The sequence below is a fragment of the Lithobates pipiens genome, unplaced genomic scaffold, assembly GCF_037356315.1.
Source record: "Lithobates pipiens isolate NorthernLeopardFrog02 unplaced genomic scaffold, aLitPip1_a1.2 Scaffold_16, whole genome shotgun sequence".
NCBI classification, from domain to species: Eukaryota; Metazoa; Chordata; class Amphibia; order Anura; family Ranidae; genus Lithobates; species Lithobates pipiens.
In genome coordinates, this window is record NW_027507748.1 from 584,717,321 (window position 1) to 584,742,276 (window position 24,956).

Here is a 24,956-nt window from a genome sequence, read left to right on the forward strand (position 1 = left end):
TGACTTCATTGGAGCCTAGATTGGTCTAGTTTAACAGAAGTAGCAATAAGTCCATTGCGTTGTATTGTGTAGCTTGTTAAAGATTACTGTATGTGTGTAAATGCATTTATATTAACCACTTCCTTCCCAGCCTATAGCAGAAAGATGGCCGGCTGGAGGTTCCATTGTTCTGAGTGGACATCATATAATTTCCCCCAGAATAATTTGCTCGTGCGCACCCAGGGGTGTGCAGTGTGGCGATCCGACACACCGCATCTCTAATCTCAATAAAGAGCCTATGACAGTGATGGCAAACCTTGGCACGCCAGATGTTTTGGAACTACATTTCCCAGGATGCTCAACTACACTGCGGGGTGCATGAGCATCATGGGAAATATAGTTCCAAAACAGCTGGGGTGCCAAGCTTCGCCATCACTGCCCTATGACGTAGGCTCTTTACCATGTGATCAGCTGTGCCCAATCACAGCTGATCACAGTATAAATAGGAAGTGCCAGTTATTGTCTTTACTCTGCTCACTCTGACAGCGCGTGAGGTGAGAAAAGCCGATTAAGCGACTTTCCTCACGGGGATCTGCACTGATGATGAGTGCAATAATTATCAGTGCAGCCCAGTCAGTGATGCCTATCAGTGCCCATAAATGCTGCCCATCAGTACCGCCTATCAGTGCTTGCATAGTAGTGCAACCTCATCAGCGCACATCAGTGAAGGAGAAAAAAATACTTATTTACAAAATTTTATAACCGAAACTAAGAAAAACGTTTTTTTTTCTTTTTCATTTCAAAATGTGCTTGTTTAGCAAAAGAATTTAAAAAAACGTAGTGGTGATTAAATACCACCAAAAGAAAGCTCTATCTGTCTCAAAAAAATTATAAAAATGTAATTTGGGTACAGTGTTGCATGACCGCACAATTGTCATTCAAAGTGCGACAGCGCTGAAACTAAAAATTGGCCGGGGCAGGAAGAGGGTGAAAGTGCCTGGTATTGAGGTGGTTAATATTTTTATGTTATGGTTGCAGATCAGATGGGTATTTTTTTTTCCAGTTTCACAACAGTGCTACTTATGCCGCGTACACACGATCAAACAAGTGGGTGGAAAAGTCCGGCAAACTGAAGTCCGCCGGACAATCCCCCCGTGTGTAGCCTCCGGCATACTTTTTTGACCCAAAAGTACGGCGGACTTAGAAAATAGTTTTGCACTCCAAGCTTCCCGCCGGACTCGCATTTCGGCGGACAATCCAGCCGTGTGTGTGCCAGTCCGCCGTACTTTTGAAATGAGCGGACTTCTCCCGCCCGGAGAAAAGTCCGCTCATTTCGAGCGGGTCTCCAGGTAGGCGGGGCCCGCGAAGGAGACGTCGTTGGCCCCGCCGCCTGGTATGGACTTAAAGGGGAACCCCAACGCCGAAAAAAAATCGGCGTGGGGTTCCCCCCAGGTCCACATCAGACCCTTGTCTGAGCACGCTACCCGGCCGGCCAGAAAAGGGGGGTACGAGCGAGCAGCCCCCCTCCTGAGCCACCCCAAAGCACCTTGTCCCCATGTTGATGAGGACAAGGACCTCTTCCCGACAACCCTGGCCGTTGGTTGTCGGGGTCTGCGGGCAGGGAGCTTATCGGAATCTGGGAGCCCCTTTAATAAGAGGGCCCCCGGATACCGGCCCCCCACCCTATGTGAATGAGTACGGGGTACAATATACCCCTACCCATTCACCTGTAAAATAAAGTGCAAAAAAACCACACAAGATAAAATAGTTTATTGCACAGCTCCGGGGGTCTTCCATCTTCGGGGGCCTTCTCGCCGGACTCCTCCGCTATCTTCTTGTAGCTCTTTTGCTAGCGGAGGAGCCCGGATTTTTTCCTTGCTGCCGCCCTTCTTCAGACTTCGGGGGTCTTGTCCCCCTCTTCGGTTCTTCTGCCGGGCCACCGCGCCTTCTTATAGCTCTTTTACAGGCGGTGGCCCGGTCTTCTGTCGCCGCCGCCTTCCGTTCTTCTTCTTCTTCTTCTTCTTCTCCTCCTCCTCCTGGAGATGTTGACTCGACGCTCTCTGCAGCCGCAATGCCAGGGACGTGCTGCGCGGCGACTTTTATAGGGACAAGGGGCGAGGAAGAAAGCCAGGCTCCTCCGCTAGCAAAAGAACTACAAGAAGATAGCGGAGGAGTCCGGCGAGAAGACCCCCGAAGACTGAAGACCCCCGGAGCTGTGCAATAAACTATTTTATCTTGTGTGTTGTGTTTTTTTTTGTACTTTATTTTACAGGTGAATGGGTAGGGGTACATTGTACCCCGTACTCCTTCACATAGGGTGGGGGGCCGGTATCCGGGGGCCCCCTTATTAAAGGGGCTCCGGATTCCGATAAGCTCCCTGCCCGCAGACCCCGACAACCAACGGCCAGGGTTGTCGGGAAGAGGCCCTTGTCCTCATCAACATGGGGACAAGGTGCTTTGCGGTGGGGGGGCCGCCAGGCCCCCCCTTCCCCAAGGCACCCCCCATGTTGAGGGCACGCGGCCTGGTACGGCTCAGGAGAGGGGGCAGCTCGCTCGTCCCCCCCCCTTTCCTGGTCGGCCGGGTAGCGTGCTCGGACAAGGGTCTGATGTGGACCTGGGGGGACCCCCATGCCGATTTTTTTTTCGGCGTTGGGGTTCCCCTTTAAGTCCATACCAGGCGGCGGGGCCAGCGACGTCTCCTTCGCGGGCCCCGCCTACCTGGAGACGCGTTCGAAATGAGCGGACGTTCCTCTGCGTGCGTGGGCGAGTCCGTTCATTTCAAAAGTAGGGCGGATAGTACGGCGGACTTAGTACGCCGTATTAGTCCGCTGAAAAAGTGTCGTGTGTGGGCAAGTAGCCCGTTCGGAAAGTCCGACGGACAGTCTGGCGGGAAGTCCGCCAGACTAAGTCCGTCGGATAGACGGCTACGTGTGTATGCGGCATTAGTGGCAGAGCATTGTATGTGTGTTACAGGCACTTTCGTTAAAACTACGTTTGCTGGGTATATTATCAGTGTTTGCAGGGGCTTCTAGTTCATTCTACTGGGAACTGAAATGAGCATGCTAAGTGGATAAATCACCTACCTGCTCCTTACTTGCTCTGGTGACCAAAATTTCGAAACTCTGGTTTCTAGGTGTGAAGTTATTACATGGGAGTTCCACTCTTTCTTCCTGCCAGATTTTTACATGTATTTCTAATTACAGATAATTCAGCATAAAGATTAAGACTCCATAGTAGAGAATGGTTTACACACGTCAGATTCAACACAGAACTATCCAAAAAACTAAAATGTCAGTTTTGGGTGCAATGTCCAGTTCAACTTGAAATCCTAGCACACCATTTATTCCAATGATGTTTCCATTGCAAAGAACGTTAAATGTAATATTTTTTTTTTCTTCAACTAGAATGGATTTGTCATTATGTGCACTTACCATAATTACTTACCACATTCCATGCAAGCCACAAAGCCTCTTCTGCAGTACACAGTGCTATCAGTCTAAAGCTGGATACACACTATACAATTTTCTGTAGATTTTTGTTTTTTCCTTCAGATTTACCAATAACATATAATATGAGGTCAAATCTTAACAGTTTCAATTTGTATGCAATCAGACAGGTCCTTTCTTCCACTACATGGTTTTGGTAAATCTAAAGGAAATCCGACAACAAAAGCTGTATAGTGTGTATGGGGTCTAACACTAGGAACACGCTTACAGGATGTAGGAGTACAGGGATGATCTCCTCTTTGTCCGTGTAGCAGTCATGGGGGAAGAGGGTAAATAATCTGGCTGTGCTGTCTGCTAAATGGTGTATGGATAGCTTAAAAGAGGAAACTAAACTTACAATGGGAAACTAAAACCGTTCACATAAATCATGTTTTTTTTAAGCTTGTCTGTAGTTTGCTTTAAATAATCATGTAGAATGTGGTTTGTATGGCCCTGTCCACCATCTCCACATTGCAAGGGCTGAATGCTCATTAAACCAGAGTTCCACCCAAAAATGGAACTTCTGCTTTAAGGGAGGTGACCCCCTGACATGCCACATTTGGCATGTAATTTTTTTTTGGCGAGTGGGGGGGGGGTATACCCTCTTTTTAGAGGGTCCCAGCTCCCACTTCCTCCCAACACACCACAGCACCAGAAGGGCGATCACCTCTCCCCCTTCCTCTCGGCAATCATCTGGGACACATCACAGGTCCCGGATGATTGCCCGGCCAGTCGCGGTGAGCAATGTGGCTCGAACATGCATAGTGGGTGCCCAGCTGTGAAGCCATAGTCGGGCGCCCGCAGTTACAATGCTGGTGCCACAGAGAGGAGGGGGAGACGAGTGGGGCTTCGTTCCCCCACATCGCTGGACCCTGGGACAGGTAAGTGTCCGATTTATTAAAAGTCAGCAGCTCCAGTATTTGTAGCTGCTGACTTTAAATTCTTTATTTTTTATTTTTTAAGCAGAACTCCACTTTTACTCAAATGAATATGGAATCAGGTGTTATACTTGGCTTATTCCTTGCTCTAGCAGGCTTTCTCCATTTGTACGACAAGTCCCCTGAAGCATTTTCTGTTAGGCTGGCCAAGCAGGAATCAGTCGACATTTAAACTATGTATGAGCAGGCTAAATGTACCCAAGTTGTAGGATCACCTTGGGTACAACCAGCGTGCCGGATTTTAGATACAATTATAGCTTGCAGCTGGTATAGCTGCTAGCAATAATCGGTCTTCTCCCACCGGGATCGGCTTCCCCCGCCGGCAGAATACAATGGCTCATTGCAGGAAAGAAGTTCTCTCTGTGTATGGCCTGCCTTAAGCCTCGTACTGTACACATGATCGGATTTTCGGCAGGGAATTGTGTGATGACAGACTGTTTGCCTAAGTTGAGTTAATGCCTCCTCCTCCAAACACGGGCAGTTGAGTTGATGCCAAAGAGCTTGATTTTGGTCTCATCTGACCACAACACTTTCACCCAGTTCTCTTCTGAATCATTCAGATGTTCATTAGCAAACTTCAGACGGGCCTGTACATGTGCTTTCTTGAGCAGGGGGACCTTGCGGGTGCTGCGGGATTTCAATCCTTCATGGCATAGTGTGTTACCAATTGTTTTCTTGGTGACTATGGTCCCAGCTGCCTTGAGATCATTGACAAGATTCTCCCGTGTAGTTCTGGGCTGATTCCTCACTGTTCTCATGATCACTGAAACTCCACGGAGATGAGATCCTGCATGGAGCCCCTGACCGAGAGATATTAACAGTTATTTTGTGTTTCTTCCATTTGCAAAAAAATCACACCCACTGTTGTCACCCTCTCACCGAGCCGCTTTGTGATGGTCTTGTAGCCCATTCCAGCTTTGTGTAGGTCTACACTCTTTTCCTGACATGCTTGGACAGCTCTTTGGTCTTGACCATGGTGGAGAGATTGGAATCTGATTGCTTCTGTGGACAGGTGTTTTTTTATACAGGTAACAAGCTGAGATTTGGAGCACTCCTTTTAAAAGTGTGCACCTAATCTAAGATTGTTACCTGTATAGAAGACACCTGGGAGCCAGAAATCTTGCTAATTGATAGAGGATCAAATACTTATTTAACTCATTAAAATGCAAATCAATTTAACTTTTTTTTTAAATGCATTTTGCTAGATATTTTTGATGGTATTCTGTCTCACTGTTAAAATAAACCTACCATTAAAATTAAAGACTGATTATTTCTTTGTCGGTGGACAAATGTACAAAATCAGCAGGGGATCAAATACTTTTTTTTCCCCCCTCACTGTAGGGAAAGCAGGTATGGTTGTAGCATAGGATGGACAAACATGTCTGCCTTTGATTGATTGTCCACATTATATAATGCAGGGCTCGACAAACCCCAGGCACCAGGCTGCCATGGCAACAAGAAGTTTTGACCTGGCGCCTGGGCTGCTGCCTGAATGCTCTCCATGTTCTCCATGTTCTGCATGCTCCGCTTGCCCATCTGCGGGCCCGGAACCAGCATAGCGGGTGCCGCCGGGTAAAGGTGAGGGAGGAGAGCAGACACACATCCACTCTTCTCCCCTTCTAGTTATTGACCTGGAAGTGACGTGTGACCTCCCTTCCGGGTCCCCATTAATAATTTCCCACCCAGGCCATCAAAGCTGGGAAAGAATATAATGCAGTGCAGTGTGCATTGCATTAAATTCAGTGGAGCACTTTTAGACCCTAAATGTCTTGTCAAAGGTGTAGCGGGTGCCCCACTGACCTGCATCTTTCTCTGGCCACCGCCAGGATTAACACAGGCTCTCACGAGGGTGACACAGCCTGTCAGCTCCTGCGAGGGATTTCATCCCCTGTTCCCCTCACTGTGCAGTGAGTGAGAGACACAGACAGAGCAGCTCATGCTGCTCCCTCCCCTGCTTCCTCATTGGCAGGGGGAAGAAACCAATGATACTCTAGGAGTACTGCAGCAATGCATCTTGGAACATGTGGTCCCCATTACGAAATGGTCCGTAGCTTTCTATGGGGACAGAACTACACAGACCAGCTGCCCTCAGGATTAAAGAAAGGAAAGGATTCCATCTTGTCTGCCTGGGGAGGAGACACCACGATGCAGAGGAGAAGACCAGAGCTGGGGAGAGGTTATGCGTACCGTTCCTGCCAGGCATCCACGACCAGTCAGGGAGACATCCTGAGAGGGGGGGATCTCAGGTGCATATCCAGATGCACCTGCACTGACTGGTAGGTGTGGCAGGGGAGTTAGACACAGGCAGGGGTGGTAGGGAGGGGGTTAGACGCAGGTAGGGAGGGGGTTAGACGCAGGCAGGGGTAGTATTGAGGGGGTTAGACACAGGCAGGGGTGGTAAGGGGGTTAAACACAGGCAGGGGTGGTATTGAGGGGGTTAGACGCAGGCAGGGGTGGTAGGGAGGGGGTTAGACGCAGGCAGGGGTGGTAGGGAAGGGGTTAGACGCAGGTAGGGAGGGGGTTAGACGCAGGCAGGGGTGGTATTGAGGGGGTTAGACGCAGGCAGGGGTGGTATTGAGGGGGTTAGACACAGGCAGGGGTGGTAAGGGGGTTAAACACAGGCAGGGGTGGTAAGGGGGTTAAACACAGGCAGGGGTGGTATTGAGGGGGTTAGACGCAGGCAGGGGTGGTAGGGAGGGGGTTAGACGCAGGCAGGGGTTATAGGGAGGGGGTTAGACGCAGGCAGGGGTGGTAGGGACGGGGTTAGACGCAGGCAGGAGTGGTAGGGACGGGGTTAGACGCAGGCAGGGGTGGTATTGAGGGGGTTAGACACAGGCAGGGGTGGTATTGAGGGGGTTAGACGCAGGCAGGGGTGGTATTGAGGGGGTTAGACGCAGGCAGGGGTGGTATTGAGGGGGTTAGACGCAGGCAGGGGTGGTATTGAGGGGGTTAGACGCAGGCAGGGGTGGTATTGAGGGGGTTAGACGCAGGCAGGGGTGGTATTGAGGGGGTTAGACGCAGGCAGGGGTGGTATTGAGGGGGTTAGACGCAGGCAGGGGTGGTATTGAGGGGGTTAGAAGCAGGCAGGGGTGGTATTGAGGGGGTTAGACGCAGGCAGGGGTGGTATTGAGGGAGGATTAAAGAAAGGAAAGGATTCCATCTTGTCTGCCTGGGGAGGAGACACCACGATGCAGAGGAGAAGACCAGAGCTGGGGAGAGGTTATGCGTACCGTTCCTGCCAGGCATCCACGACCAGTCAGGGAGACATCCTGAGAGGGGGGATCTCAGGTGCATATCCAGATGCACCTGCACTGACTGGTAGGTGTGGCAGGGGAGTTAGACGCAGACAGGGGTCGTAGGGAGGGGGTTAGACGCAGGTAGGGAGGGGGTTAGACGCAGGCAGGGGTGGTAGGGAGGGGGTTAGACGCAGGCAGGGGTGGTAGGGAGGGGGTTAGACGCAGGCAGGGGTGGTAGGGACGGGGTTAGACGCAGGCAGGGGTGGTAGGGACGGGGTTAGACGCAGGCAGGGGTGGTAAGGGGGTTAGACGCAGGCAGGGGTGGTATTGAGGGGGTTAGACGCAGGCAGGGGTGGTATTGAGGGGGTTAGACGCAGGCAGGGGTGGTATTGAGGGGGTTAGACGCAGGCAGGGGTGGTAAGGGGGTTAAACACAGGCAGGGGTGGTATTGAGGGGGTTAGACGCAGGCAGGGGTGGTATTGAGGGGGTTAGACGCGGGCAGGGGTGGTATTGAGGGGGTTAGACGCGGGCAGGGGTGGTATTGAGGGGGTTAGACGCGGGCAGGGGTGGTATTGAGGGGGTTAGACGCAGGCAGGGGTGGTATTGAGGGGGTTAGACGCAGGCAGGGGTGGTATTGAGGGGGTTAGACGCAGGCAGGGGTGGTATTGAGGGGGTTAGACGCAGGCAGGGGTGGTAGGGAGGGGGTTAGACACAGGCAAGGGTAGTGGAGATGGGATTGGTGGTGCTGGCACTTACTTTCTCCCAGTGTCAGCCGTGCCTATAGCGATCCCTCTTTCATCATGGGGTCTCTGCTCAGCAGAAAGCTTCTCCCCCTTCACGCTGTTGGCTGTCAGCCTGTCAGCTGACTTTCCCTTGTCAGCAGCAATGTGGGGGGAGCCACGGTGAGGATGGGCGGGTGGCCAGCTGTGCTTTGCCATTACATGTAATAGCAGCAGTGCCAGGCCATCCACACAGTGGAATAAGAAGAGCGGAGTGGGGTGGGCGTGTGGAGCAGTCTTCCACTGTCTTTCTGGGCGTCAATGTGCCGCCCTTCAGAAATTCCCGGGACCAATGGTCCCATTGGGTCCCATGTTAGGGCCGGCCCTGCTTCTGAGGATTGGTGACCAGAACTGGAAGAAATACTCCAGATGTGGTCTAACCAGAGTTTTATAAAGTGTCAGGATTATAGTTTTATCTCTGGAGTAAATCACTTTTTGATACATGCTAATATTCTGCCGGCTTTGGTAGCTGCAGCTTGACATTGCGTGCTATTGCTCAGTCTGTCTTTTATTAAGACCCCCAGATCTTTTTCCATCCTTGATTCTTCCCCTAGTGAGTAGTTTGTTTCTAGCCCCCAAGTGCATTACCCTACATTTTTCCACATTAAACCTCATTTGCCATGTAGTTGCACACCCCATTATTGTATTCCGGTCTTTCTGTAAAATTTCTATATCCTGATGTGAAGTTATTGCCCGGCCTTTTTTTGTGCCCTCCGCTGAGACTGAGCTATGTATGCCATCCTCTATATCATTTATGAATAAATTTAAAATAATTGGTCCTAAGACAGAGCCTTGGGGTACCCCACTTACCACTCCAGACCAGTCTGAGTACACGTTATTCATCACCACCCTTTGGACGCGTCCCTGTAACCCGTTTTCTATCCAAGAATAAACCTTATGGTCTATGCCTGCAGACCTACTGTGTTTGTAGATTGAGCTTTTATTGGTAACTGTATTGAATATAATAATAATCACTATCCGGAAACTCTCATTTTAGAAGTGTCATTTAGCCATTGCTGGTGCAAGGAAATCGGCGTACTGGGATGAAAAAATGAAAAACAATTCAAAAAAGGCAATTGTTTATGATGCAGTATTTCAGCAAACTAAATGTCAGCCAGTTGGGGTTTACAGAATGCTGAGCTGTCTTCTTACATAAACATTCACAATGTAGTAGATGGCAAGCTGCCTGTAATTCGCTGCATGTCAAGAATTTCAGGTTTATGATGTAAACCGACACACTGAACAGGTTTTCTTTGGAATTCTTGGTGAAAGCTTCAAGAAATACGTTTACATTGTGGTAAATGGTTATAGATCCTGTGTAATTTCATCACATTTCTGCTCAGCAATGCTAGTAATTTTGACATGTTTGACATGGTGAAGTATAGCCAAAGCTTGTATGACTGTACTTCTCCTATGGATCAAAGGAGTGTAATTTAAGTAATTCTCTGCTGACGTCGCCAATGTCAGTCCAGGCATGCGTCATCCTGACCACGGAGTCTGGATCCGCCAGGTGCCTGGACCGACACCATCTCAGCCTCTCGGCGAGTCGCTGAGAACCTGAGATGGCCGCTCCGCCCCCCGACACAGGCCAGCGCTCCAATGAATGAGGAGGTAGAAGAGTAGAGAGATGTGACTGATAGTCTGCCGCTCTCTACTCATGGAGATCTGAAAACCGAGCAATCGGCGATGTTTGATCGCTCAGTTCTCAGTGCAGAGGCGGGGGGGGGGGGGCAGATGCAGCATCAGACCGATGCTACATCCACCTAGGTAAGTATGATGGAGGAAAAAAGAATGTACTTCTCTTTTAAGTGTATTATTATTAAATACTAATGTCAGAGTATAATAAAGAACTAAGCAGTTCCCAAATGAAAGGTAAGCAAATTAAAATACTGCCCCTGCTCCTGTAAATCAGAAACTTTCTATAGTTCACAAAGGAATTCAATGACTGAAGCTCACAGACAATATTGATTGTTCCCAATTGGCTTAAAGAGGGATTCCACCTACAAAAAAAATATTAAAAGCCAGCAGCTATAAATACTACAGCTGCTGACTTTTAATAAATGGACACTCACCTGTCCCAGGGTCCAGCGATGTCGATAGATCGGTCTCGGCTGCTGCCACTGCCATTCTAGGTGAGGGGATCAGGAAGTGAAACGTTGCGGCTTCACTTCCCGATTCCCTACTGCGCAAGTTGCGCAGCGCACTAGTAATGCTCCGCGATTTGCGTTTTGCGTTTTTTTGTTTTGTTTTTTTTCACTGTATATATCTGGTTGCTAAGCAACCACAGTAAAAAAATAAAACCGCAAAATCGCGGTAAAAGCATGTGTCCAAAAACGCGACAAGCACCACAAAAAGAACTGCAAAAACGCTCAAAAGCAACATGCATAGGTGTGAATCGAGCCTTACACCGCTTACATTACAAAATGTATTCAATGTTGTATTACTGAATGTATATCCACATTAATTTATGTCTTTTAAATCCATTTGGTATTTTAACTTTGAATTAACAGTGGAGCTGTATTGCTTGTTTGGGTTTTAAAGGTACAAGCTCCAGAGGTCGATTGATTGCTGATCTCAACCTCTTTTCTCATTAAGGCTGCTTTCATAGTGAGCAATTTTAGAAGCGCTTTTGCGTGAAGAAATCTATGTATGTTTTTACACTGGTCCATTGAGCTTCTGTTGTGGTGTAAAAAATCCTGCTTGCCGCATTTTTGGTGCACATTTGGTCAGTTAAAAAACAAAGCGCCAAAATTAACCTCCCTATTGAAATGCATTGAAACGCAGCAAAAATGCACAAAAAACATACCCGTATTGCATTTTCAATACTGATCAGTGTAAAAGTAGCCTAAGTTAGTGGCCAAAACCAACCTGCAGCCAGTAAAGTGAATGATCTACTAAGCAGATTAAATGTTGATGCCTGATTATGCAAAGCTCCAAGTTTTCATGCCTTCTCCTGCCATATACTATTGGTGCATTACTGTAATGGGAGGCCTCAATGACCAATAGTGAGATGCAGAAGGGAGCAGACCTAAGTTCCACTTCAGGAATTAGAAACAAGATTTGTTTAGAGTGCCATGGGGTTTGGGGTTCACATGGTGCTTTGCAAGCTACCTAAACGAACATGTGAACAAATTATAATCTTTCCTTCGCACACGTTCCTTGAAACGGCGTGAAGCACCTGGGTGCTGTAGCGACTACAGGCTAGGAACTGATGTCCTCAAAAGTCCAAGCATACAGTATATCGCCAGCGCACTGTGCATGGATCTTCAAAAAGGCACCCAAAAATTGATTACAGCGATCACAGCGGTAGATTGCAATTTACTGCTGTAATGTGATCCCTTTAAATACACTTTTGGATGCTCTTTTGAAGATTTATATTGTGCTAGCAATGTATGCTTTAAATGTACACATGGCCCCCTTAGGCAGTTATTTTAGTAAGAATAAAAGGAACACAAGTTGATTTAAAGTGATTGTAAAGGCAAAAATGCTTTTAAAAAAAAAATCAAACATATATTTACTTCCACTGTGCAGCTCGTTTTTTGCACAGAGTTGCCCCGAACCTCATCTCTCGTGGTTCCTCCCCACATCTGATAACCACCTCGGAGAGGTGCTTCCCCGAGGGGGTTACCTTGCAGGCCTGCCCATAGAGGTCAAACGCAGGACTCTGCCCCGCCCCCTGACACTTACGTCATTGGATTTGATTGACAGCAGCGGGAGCCAATGGCTGCACTGCTATCAATCTATCCAATCAACAGCCATTAACTCCAGGCAGAGAGATAGTGTGTCCCCGTGGGTCAAGTTCAAGGGGTTAAGATGCATTAAGGTGAAAAAATACGAACCTTTACAACCCCTATAACTTTACTGCCTAGAATGTGCCTCTTTAGTCAAGAACTGGTACTTCTATCACACACTTCTGAGACAGAAATTTCCTTCATATCAGGGCATAATCTTATCATTTCCATTGATCGCCATTTCTATTACATACTTTTCTTTTTTCTTTTTTTTTTTCTTCTAGAAACTTGGTGCAGCATGCTCTGTGTTACACGGGACCTGCTCTCACGTATGTTCAACACTAGATGAATGTATGAAGTATGTCAACAACCTGCATCCGCTGATACAGAGCCCCCCTCTGCCTGTCCTGCCAGAAGATGTTGTTGGCAGCAAACTTCCACAAAGCCGTAAGGTATATTGCCCAGACTTGTCAACAAGAAACAACGGTCTAAAGTAAAGTGACCATGACTGTTTTTGTTCTAATTGATTGACATCAAACAGGGGTCGATTTAAAACTAAAACTAAACTCAAACTAAAAACTACACTAAAACCGAAGAGGGCAAAATTTGGTGCAGCTCTACACAGAAACCAATCAGCTTCCAGTTTTTTTTTTGTCAAAGCTTAACTGAACAAGCTGAAGTTAGAAACTGGTTACCATGCACAGCTGCACCAGATTTTGCACTCTCCAGTTTTAGTAAATCAACCCCAAAGCCAAGTATATGTAAACATGGGCTATTATTATTGATCTACTACAGCAAATAAAATGCAGTTGGTAATTTAAGTGAACCCGCCAAAAGGTTTTGCTGTTTTTTTTTTTGGCATTATTGAAGGTGTGACTTCACCAACTTTGGTTCTGTGCAGCTTGTGCAAGCAAACTCGCCTGTCATCCATAAAGGGCTCCATTATTTTTTCTTTGAATAGGTTAATGCCCCTTTCACACGAGCACCTCTGTGCAACGGATTGCGCTTGCTTAGTGGGAGGTTCGCTGAGCAGGCGGGTGACAGGTCCTGTCCGCTCCACTGTGCAGAGCAGACACTGACACCGTCCTGCTCTCCTCTATGGGGAAATCGGATGGACAGATCCAATCTGCCAGATGGATGGAAAATAGGACCACCAGCCGTATAGATTTTGCGGGCAGTATCGGATAGCGGGGGATGTCAGCAGACATGTGTCCACTGACATCCACCGCTCCATAGGCACTGCAAGGTCCGATCAGTTCCGCCTGAAGAACTGACAGGCGGACCTGATCAGACATCCCATGTGAAAGAGCCCTAATGGTGGGTAAGTGGCACTTGATTGCAGAGATGGGGAATTGGCCCAGAAGTCAGGATAGGCCAGACAGTAGTAACAAAGTGAAACCTCCATTAGAGAGGAGCACAAAACATGGTTTTCTTGCCTAACAGTGCTGGTTACTATGCACAGCTGCACCAGTTTTAGTAAATCTCCCACATAGTGCCTGAACATAAGAGCATCATGTAGTGTCTGGGGGGGCCAACATTAGATTCAAATGTAGAGAATGAAGTAGTGGGGCTGCCTGCTGCACAAAATATGTCAAGATAAAATTTAGCATCATTCAACTTGTTTGATTTACCTGGGCCAATTTGTATGCACATTGTTGTAAAGATTCCTGCTGCCTTCCTCTACTTTGTCTTATGTATTCGCTGTATTTTTTTAAAGCTTGTGTTAAGCTGCCTTTTCCTTCTTTCAGATAAAACGTTCCATCAGTCAGCCAACACCCCAGAAGTGAGTAGGATTGGTCTCATTTTCTGCAGTGTTAAAACCCGACACATCCAAAAAGTTTGTATTGCCACAACCCCCGCTCCTGTGACTGACAGACCACGTAGTTCTCTCATGCATGAGCATGAGAGAAGGGTGCATGTGTCCAGCATTTCATCAGAAAAAAATGTCTCCGTGTGCCTTGTTCACACCACAAAGTTGATGTCACGTTTGTTTTTTTTCCCCACGCAGAAAACTTCATACATGTAGATACCAGTATTGTGGTGTGAACAGGGCGCATAGGGATCGATTTACTAAAGGAAAATAGACTGTGCACTTTGCAAAGTGCAGTTGTTCTAGAGCTTAGTAAATGAGATAAAGCGTCACTTTGCTAAGAATACCCAATCGTGTGCAAGGAAAAAAAAAATAGCATTTTTGCTTGCACATGATTGGATGATGAAAGTCATTAGAGCTTTTGCTTATTTACTAAGCTCTAGAGCAGTGGTCTCCAAACTCTGGCTGGGGGGACAAATGTGGCCCTTTGGCTGCTTTTATCCGGCCCTTGGGGCAATATTTCATCCTCTGACTCCAACATTGGGGCATAATCCGCCCCCACTAACACCAGCGCAGGGGCACAATTCCTCCCAATGGCACCAAGGATGGGGCACGGCTCCTCCCAATGGCACCAAGGAGGGGGCACGGCTCCTCCCAATGGCACCAAGGATGGGGCACGGCTCCTCCCAATGGCACCAAGGATGGGGCACGGCTCCTCCCAATGGCACCAAGGATGGGGCACGGCTCCTCCCAATGGCACCAAGGATGGGGCACAGCTCCTCCCAATGGCACCAAGGATGGGGCACAGCTCCTCCCAATGGCACCAAGGATGGGGCACAGCTCCTCCCAATGGCACCAAGGATGGGGCACAGCTCCTCCCACCAAATGTAGGGCATTTTTTCTTCCCACTGATGGCAGGGAATTTTCTACTTCCAGTGCCCACAGTCCGGCCCCCCTAAAGTCTGAAGGACAGTAAACGGTTTGGAGACCCCTACTCTAGAGCAACTGCCTTTGGCTTTAGTAAATCAACCCCATAGAGAACAATTGAATTGTTTGAGCCCTGGCAGAACGTGTGCAGAAAAATTGATGTCTCTGTGCCATGGTGTGAATGAGGCCTTAGCTGTCAAAAGAACAGGTGTCCTTATTGGAAGATTTCCCTCACCACCTGTTTCTGTACCAAAAATGCTTGTATTTCTTAATAACTTTCTGTACTGGAGGCAATGGTCACCAGGACCCAAAGAGAAGACGACTTTACCTAGTGGGGACGCAGACAGCAATAACTTCCTGACATGGGCTTACCCAATCCAATATATAAAAAAAAAGAGTTGGAATACACTTTGTTATGGGAACAAGAGAGATGATTTCACTGTAACTTCACTTCTTCATAGGACTGCTGCATCACCAAGGAGGAGTAATGGGGTGACAGTGGTAAAGAATCTGGAGGAAATGGCAATGCGTGTACACTCTCGGGAACAGCATTATATGACATCTGGTAATGGCATTGTTGATTGAACGGCATATACGTAACCAGCCACACAGCCAAATAGGTAAGGCATATGTCTATAAAATTACATTCAATTGCGACCATCAATCTGACACTGAGAGGGAACTGACTAACTGACATCACCAGTGACACTAATACAGTGATCAGTGCTATTAATATGCATTGTCACTGTACTAATGAGTAGGAAGGGGTTAACATCTTGGGCAATCAAAGGGTTATTGTGTGCCCAGTAAAGTGTTTACCATGTGGTGCTTTTACTAAGGGAAGTGACAGCACATCCCCACTGTCAGTAAATATCTGTTTATCTGTTTGTTTTTTTGGTTTTGTTTTTACCAACACAGAGCTTTCTCCTGTCATCCGCTCCACTGATTGGCGAGCTCCTGGCCATGAATCATTGGCTTGTTGGCATGCACTGGAGCCAGTAATGGCACAGCCGGGTCGGCAGCAGCATGCATGCGCCACCCTACCCGGAGAAAAACAAATAAATATAAATATAAATATATATATATATATATATATATATATATATATATATATATATATATATATATATATATATATATATATATATATATATATATATCTATATTTGATTCTGTGCAGTAAAACTACAGTGCAAGTGGTTATTTGTTTTAAATACAGTTGATGATAATGCTATATTAACTCATCCAAACTGTGAAATGGTGGCTGTGGATTTAATGACATTTTATATGTACTTTTTTAAATCTTGCAATCCACTGTACAGCAGAGCTAAGACTGGGAGAGGGAGAAGTGAGCAAGTCAGTTGTGCTGTAACACTTTTGTGCTAACAAGGGAATTTCTGATTGAAGGAGAGAGTAGAGTGCCAGAGATGAGCACAGTATTGTGGTGTTTCTACTTTATTGTCCAGACTGGTACAGAGACCAGATCTGAATGTGTTAAGTGCAGCAGATAAACCAGGCCTCCTGCCCTATCAAGCCAGGCTTTATGATGTGAGAGAGCTATGTAAATCTCAAAACTAGGTGGACTGAAATAAAAAAAACCTTTGACAGGGAATACTGTTTGCCTGGAGTATAGCTTTAAAGGTAATATGTGGCTTTTTAGTTTTTCTTTTAATCCAAAAGATTTTATTTGTATTGAAATGTGCATAAAGTAATATCAATGTGGACCACAACATGCACATATGTAGGTAGCACTACTTTTAAGGCTCATTCACACCAGCGAATGTTATAATAAGAGGTGCACTGAATGGAAATGTTGGTACCAAAAATGCAGGATGCATTTGGCCGAAAATGACAGTTTAAAAAAAAAAAATATATATATATATATATATATATATATATATATATATATATATATATATATATATATATATATATATATATATTTAATATAATTTTTTTATATATATATTTAGCTATAATTTTTATATATATATATATATATATATATATATATATATATATATATATATATTTAGATATAATTTTTTTAGATATATTTAGATATAATTTTTTTAGATATAATTGTATTACATTTGACTCTTTAATTAATATCGTGAATTTAAATGAATATGAATTTATTTTCGGCCATAATTAGCACCTTTAGCACAAGAAAAGTTCAAGAAAAATGCATCCCTTTAACTGTATGTCTTCATACTGGTCCGTTGCGCTTCCGTTGTGGTATTAAAAATCCTGCCTGCTGCATCTTTGGCGAACTAAAAAAAAAATGCACCTCCCCTATTGAAATGCATTAATAACGCACCCATGGTACGTTTTTAATGCAGCTTTTGAGTCACGTGACCTATGAAAAATACACTATAATCATAGCAAAATCATGGTAGTATTGCGACAAAATCGATTCATCTTTGGTGCCATTATTGCCACGCTTTTCTCTTATCAGCAAAATACCAATAACCTTGTTTTCGGCTGAAGTTTCAGTGCAAATCTAGTTATAACACAGGCGTTGGTCTGCACTAAGAAAGGAGCAGTAATGATGCATTTGCAAAGTTCTTTTATTTTCAGTTTTATTGAAATGTCACACAATGGTATTTCATTAATGTTTGTGCATGGCAGTTTGCTGTGATATGGTGTAGTGCATCGCAATATGTACTAAAAATGCAGCATGTCCTACTTGTTTCAGCACACACCACTAGTGGTATGAACTGAACTGAACTCCAAGGGGTTGATTTACTAAAACTGGAGAGTGCAAAATCTGGTGCAGCTGTACATGGTAGCCAATCAGCTTCTAACTTCAGCTTGTACAATTAAGCTTTGACTGAAAACCTGGAAGCTGATTGGTTTCTATGCAGAGCGGCACCAGATTTTGCACACTACAGTTTTAGTAAATAAACCCCATAGGTTTGAAGGAAAATTGCCATGTCTATGCATTCAGACTACGTTGGGCAAGACTGCCTAGTGCAGCCCAGCACATATTGCACCCCAAAAGAACCCAGTACATGTGGAAGAACATGGGACATATGTAATTTATTTTACAATTAAAATCTAGCTACATGTAATTTTCATTCATTTTTTTTTTTTTTTTTTTTTATACAGAAAGCTACCTGTTGTGAATTCCGAATTCCCTGAAGTAATTCTATTTTGGTCAGAGAAATTTTTTGTATCCTATTGAACAATATTTTATATATTAAAATGAAAGATGGAGGGACATTTCTATTTCTGAGTCAACAACTTTTCTTTGTTATTTGTGTCCAAAAATTGTGCAGTGATACACAACATTTTGTAATATAAACTGTCACTACAAAATAAAGAATCCTTTTATATTTTTAGAAATTGATGAGTTTTGAAAAACGCTTCTGTTATACATTATTTTGATTATTTCATTGGGGTATATGCCTATTTGATTTAAGATTATGCATTTATTTTCTTACATACGCTTTAATTTGTCATCTAAGCCTGAAATATGTGCTTTTTGTTTTTCATTCAGAAAACATTTGGATTCCTCCATTCATACAAATGAGGTGGCTGGAGGAATATTCCCAATAGTAACATTGTATTCTAACAGCGGGCACTACACTATCAGAATACACTGATCAACACCTGCAACCGATTGGATACACACAGATTGAAATTCAGCTGGTCTCTACTGAAGCGACTAAATTTTAATCCGTGTACCCACCTTAAAGTGGGGTACCCCCTAAAAAAAAAAAATTAAAAGTCAGCAGCTACAAATACTGCAGCTGCTGGCTTTTAATAATCGGACACTTACCTGTCCCGGGTTCCAGCGATGCGGGGGAACGAAGCCCCCCCCTCGCTCCCCGCTCCGCTCGCGGCGCCGTCATGCATACTGTGGGCACCCGGCTGTGGCTTCACAGCCGGGCACCCACTGCGCATGCGCGAGCGGCGCAGGGCGCCGTGATACGCCGTACAGTCACCTGGGACACGTGACAGGTCCCAGGTGAATGTGCGGCGCGAGGGGAAGTGATGTCACCAGCCCGGGCAATGAAGAAGGCAGACTACGAGGGACCCCCTAGCAACCGGTATTTAGAGGTGAGTAAAAAATTTTTTTTTTGCCAATTATTTTTTTTTGATTTTTTTTAAGATTTTTAAGTGGTTTTATTTTTTGGGGGGCAACTCCACTTTAAGCTGTTAACCAATGCCCCACCACCACCATCCGCCTAAGGCTTCATGTACACACTGCATACTTTGACTGCCGGCCGTGGCAAAGCGCAAAATGCAACTCCTGAACTCTGCTTAAAGCTTATGGGGGTTATTTACGAAAGGCAAATCCTCTTTGTACTACAAGTACACTAAAGTGTACTTGGAAGTGCAGTCGCTGTAGATCCGAGGAGGACATGTAAGGAGAATAAAAAACAGCATTTTAGCTTGCACGTGATTGGATGTTAAAATCAGTAGAGCTTCCACGCATTTCAGATCTACCCCTCAGATTTACAGCGACTGCACTTCCAAGTGTACTTGCAGTGCAAAGTGGAATTGCCTTTCGTAAATAACCCCCAATGTGTACATTGACACATAGGGGTTCATTTAATAAGGCAAAAAGACTGTGCACTTTGCAAAGAGCAGTTGCTCTGTGTAAGTGCAGTTGCTCCAGAACTTAGTAAATGAGCAGAAGCTCTGCTGACATCCATCATCCAATCGTGCATGAAAAAATGCTGTTTTATTTTTTATTTTTCTTGCATGTGCTTGGGTATTCTTTGAGAAATGAAGCGTTACCTCATTTACTAAGCTCTGGAGCAAATGCACTTGCAGAGGGCAACTATTTTCCTTTAGTAAATCAACTCCATGGGATTATATGGAGTGGCGTTGAGTTTATGATGCTTTGGCAAAAAAAAAAAAAAACACCAAACACTCCTAAACTCAAAAAATTGGAAGTGTATATGAACCCAGAGAAAAATTGAGAACCAAGTATGGGACTTTCACGGTGCTTTACATCTCAGAAATGAACAGACACATGAGAGAATAAAAATCGCATTTTGTTATGTACAAAAGATTAAAAACAAATCCTGATTTGTCCATCATTAAAATATACCAGACACTCCCAGCCTAGGAACCACAATACCCACTTGTAAAAAATAGCGAAAAACTGATGATCCAAACACAATATTGTCACATATAGTATATATGGTGGGACTAAAAGGCTGTAAATGTCAACACGTTTCACTACTGTTGCTTTTTCAGGAGATATCTGTGTGTACTGGTATGGTAATGTAGGAAGCTCTGATTGCAGCCAAGAGGAGGAAGGAAGAGAAAAGGGGCCACAGGTGGTGATGTCCACCATTCTGTAATCAACCCCAAAGGGAGGGCACAAAAACGGAGGTGCGCTCAGTAACCAGGACAAGTATCACTGATTGTGCAGAGTAAAGGACTATTGATGCCGGGGTCTCCATTAATACACATAAGTCATAAAAGGATACTGTCCTTGGGTAACAGCTGCAACAAGATCTCCCCAACAGCAGAACACCATAATTTCTTCTCAATTTTTCTTTGGTTTATAATTTAGGGATGTGGTTCTTAGTATATCCATTCATGCTGTGCTTACCTTGATACTGTATATAAACCCTGACAATGAACTTATCTTGTTTGTTCCTCTATTAAAGTGGGAGTAAACCCATGTATGATTTTTACCTATAGGTAAACTTTATTATAGGCTTATCTATAGGTACTGTAAATATCTCCTAAACCTGCACCATTTAAGAGATCTTTACTTTAGATGCCACCAGTGACATCACCAGAGCATGCGCTCTGAAGGAATTGCATACCCATGCTGTTCCTTCAGAGCCGTGCCGTAAACATGCGTGCGAGTGATCTCATCGACGGCTCAGCCAGTCAGATAGCTGAAGCCCCGAAAATGAAAGAAAACCGGTGAAGATGGAAGCGCCTTGAGCGGGGATGCTGGAGAGCTTTGTTTCTTAGGTACAGTGAGGGAAAAAGTATTTGATCCCCATGCTGATTTTGTACGTTTGCCCACTGACAAGGAAATGATCAGTCTATAATTTTAATGGTAGGTTTATTTTAACAGTGAGAGATAGAATAACAAAAAAAAAAATCCAGAAAAACGCATTTCAAAAAAGTTATAAATTAATTTGCATTTTAATGAGTGAAATACATTTTTTTTTTTAAATAAGTTCCTTAAAAAAAATGCTGTTTAAAACTGTAGTAAACCGCATCCCCAAAATGGAAAAAAAAAAAAAAAAAGCCCCGGGCAGTTCATAATGTGCTATTATGCATCCAATACTAGCACATTATGACAGATATACATTGAGGGAAAAGGTTATTTGATCCCCTGCTAATTTTGTAGGTTTGCCCACTGACAAAGAAATGATCAGTCTAGAATTTTAATGGTAGGGTTATTTTAACACTGAGAGACAGAACAACAAGAATATCCAGAAAAACGGATTTAAAAAAAAGTTATAAATTGATTTGCATTTTGTTGAGTAAAATAAGTATTTGATCCCCTATAAATCAGCAAGATTTCTGTCTCCCAGGTGTCTTTTATACAGGTAACCAGCTGAGATTTGGAGCACTCTTAAAGGGAGTGCTCCTTATCTCAGCTTGTTACATGTATAAAAGACACCTGTCCACAGAAGCAATCAGATTCCAATCTCTCCACCATGGCCAAGACCAAAAAACTGACCAAGGAGGTCTGGGACAAGATTGTAGACCTACACAAGGCTGGAATGGGCTACAAGACCATCGCCAAGCTGCCTAGTGAGAGGGTGACAACAGTTGGTGCGATTATTCGCAAATGAATGAAACACAAAATAACTGCACATCTCCCTCAGTCTGGGGCTCCATGCAAGATCTCACCTTGTGGAGTTTCAATGAGAACGATGAGGAATCGGCCCAGAACTACACGGGAGAATCTTGTCAATGATCTCAAGGCAGCTGGGACCATAGTCACCAAGAAAACAATTGGCAACACACTTTGTGGAGGACTTAAATCCTGCAGCACCCATGAGGCCCCCCTGCTCAAGAAAGTACATGTACAGAGGCCCGTCTGAAGTTTGCTATGAACATCTGAATGATTCCGACGAGAACTGGGTGAAAGTGTTGTGGTCAGTTGAGACCAAAATCAAGCTCTTTGGCATCAACTCAACTGGCCGTGTTTGGAGGAGGAGGAATGCTGCCTATGACCCCAAGAACACCATCGGCACCATCAAACATGGAGGTGGAAACATTATGCTATGGGGGGTTTTTTCTGCTAAGGGGGCAGGACAACTTCACCGCATCAAAGGAACGATGGATAAGGCCCATGTGTCGTCAAATCTTGGGTGGTTAAGAACTTCTTTCCCATAGGCGTGCGCAGCCTTATGAATTAGGGTGTGCATCCCAAAGCTTAAACATACGTGTGTGTGTGTGTGTATATATATATATATATATATATATATATATATGTATATGTATATATACACACTATTCTATTAAAAGTATTGGGACGCCTGCCTTTACACACACATGAACTTTAATAGTAGGCTTTCAGGGAGTATCGGCTTACCCTTATGGGATGGGTATGGGTATTCCAGCATGACAATGACCCAAAACACACGGCAAGTCAACAAAGGAGTGGTTTAAGAAGAAACACATTAAGGTCCTGGAGTGGCCTAGCCAGTCTCCAACCCTTAATCCCATAGAGAATATGTGTATGGAGTTGAGGATTCGAGTTACCAAACTTCAGCCTCGAAACCGTAATGACTTAGAGAGGATCTGCAAAGAGGAGTGGGACAAAGTCCCTCCTGAGACGTGTGCAAACCTGGTAGACAACTACAAGAAACATCTAACCTCTGTGATTGATTACTAACAAGGGTTTTGCCACTAAGTCATGTTTTGCGAAGGGGTCAAATACTTTTTGTTATATTTAATATATGCAAAAAAAAAAAAACGGTTGATCATGCTAAAAAATCTTGTGAGTCTGATAACTTCCTGTGCAATTATCAGTTCTTTCTGTGGACTACAGAATACCTCCCTTTTATGGTATGAATAAGGTTGAAATGTGTTACATTTAAAGTTGCTTGACCACTGAGCCAAGTTGCTTGTATAATCTGTATGATGATACATTGCCACCCTATATGAAAGTAGTTGTTTTTTTGTTTCTAGTAATATCACTGAGCATTTATCAATAAAGCGCACCGAAAGTTTTACAGTTGAAAAGAACTAAACCGTGCTGCACAGATATGTGACAAGAAGAAGCATGGTCATACCAGGTCATCTTGAGCCCCATGGGAAGAGGGGAGGTAGAGGAATTACCTTGATCTTGGCACAGAAGTCCTATGAGAAAGGGAAATGTCAAGGATAGATTTAATCCACTTTAGTTTGCAAATGTCATTAAAAATCATGTCATTGACAATTTAATAAGCCAGATACCAATTTCAATTACTTGATAGCATCTGCAACTTTTGTAAGAGTACAAAAAGAGCCCATAGATTTTAAGGCATATCTGCTGATTGCTATCAGGATAAATAAAATGTGACCACGTGTCTTCAGGACCCATAAATCCCGGCTACAGCAAAGCTGTGGCCAGACTGGGACATCAATCCTATGGAGCTTTCTGACACTAAAAATCGTTACATTGTGGGCAGTGCGCACCTCTCCAGCCTCTTCCTGGCATTTTTTATGGGCAAATCAAAGAGATTAAACTTCAGTCTAATGAAGCGTCTATTGGTCATCTAGAGAATGGCATTGTTTATGGGAGTATTGCACTGTAAAATATACAGAAGAGCTTTTTTTTTTTAGCAAACACTCAAAGAAAATAGGGCAATATTTTTAAGATGTTATTTTTATGGGAACTTTGTCTGTTAAGGGGAACTCCGGTCAAGTTCAAAATGAGTAAACTTTTAGTGGGAGATTTACTAAAACTGGAGCACTCAGAATTTGGTGCAGTTGTGCATGGTAACAAATCGTCTTCTAACTTCAGATTATTCAATTAAGCTTTGACAATAAAACCTGGAAACTGACTGGTTACTATGCAGAGCTGCACCAGATTTTGCACGCTCCAATTTTAGTAAATCTCCCCCTTAGAATTACCTGATACAATTTTTCATCTAAATCTCTTCTGACCATTATAGGTGAATGGGATAAGCAAATGTCATGAGTCATGTGTATTCTTAAATCTTGATGTGCTTTGTGTATTTATTCCAGATCTTTGTAGTAATCCAGTGTAAGGCTGGGTTCACACCATTGCGAATTGGATGTGGGTTCATCCACATCCAATTTGCAAAAGCAGGAGATTTTGACCAGCTCTCTTTGGAGCCGGCTCACATATCTCCAATGCGGCTCTGGTGCCAGAGCTCCTATGCGTCTTTTGGTCTGTTTCAAGTCCAAATTCAGGCTGAAATCTGACCTGAAACAGTGAACAGGGACGCACGTACCCCTGCTGGGAGCCGCATTGGTATTGGGGGTGACCCCAGCCTAAAATGTTTCCACTGTGTAATAAATACTGGACTCTGCTGTTTTCTCTCTTTGGATAGGGTGACTGGTCTTCTCTCCGCCCCTCCTGTATTATAGCCTGTAGTTTGTGGGGCTTGTTGGGTTCCTTCCACAGCTCTGCTTTCTGCACAGGCCATCTACAGCATAGCATTTATTTCACTGCTAATTTTACATGGGTTTGCAGAGGCATTTGATTGCTGTCCCTATCATTTAAATATATTTTTCAGTAGAAACAGAGGATATAAATCTACTTTCTGTGCACCGATCAGACAGGTTGGCAAATCTGTCTATCACTAATTGTTCACCCCTTGCGTAAGCCAGTGTCAATCCGCTACAACATCCAAGTGAAAGATATAACACCAATATGTAAAAAAAAAAACTGTTAGAAACCAGAATAACTGAGTAGGAAAAAGTTTTGACAGTATTTTGCCCCATCCATTTTTCCTTCTACCCTGGCAAGTGCTCCAGTCCCTGCTGCTGAGAAACACCCCCATAACAGGAAATTATCACCTCCATGCTTTACTGTAGGAATAGTGTTATTTGTATGGGGAACTGTATTGGATTTCTTCCAGACATATCAATTTCAGGGGGGTGATTTATTTTTTTCTATAC

General features: G+C 44.5%; 1 protein-coding gene across 1 annotated transcript in view; it reads left to right on the plus strand.

The window, feature by feature from the left end:
• The window catches only part of LOC143983773 (pleckstrin homology domain-containing family A member 3-like), a 67,335-nt gene extending 49,102 nt beyond the window's left edge, over positions 1-18,233 (plus strand). The window contains exons 5-8 of the mRNA XM_077483829.1: positions 12,433-12,600; positions 13,897-13,931; positions 15,347-15,505; positions 17,997-18,233. Coding sequence (XP_077339955.1) covers positions 12,433-12,600; positions 13,897-13,931; positions 15,347-15,470 — 327 coding nt within the window. The 3' untranslated portion in view covers positions 15,471-15,505; positions 17,997-18,233. The remainder of the gene's footprint in view (positions 1-12,432; positions 12,601-13,896; positions 13,932-15,346; positions 15,506-17,996) is intronic.
• The last annotated feature ends 6,723 nt before the right edge of the window (positions 18,234-24,956 follow it).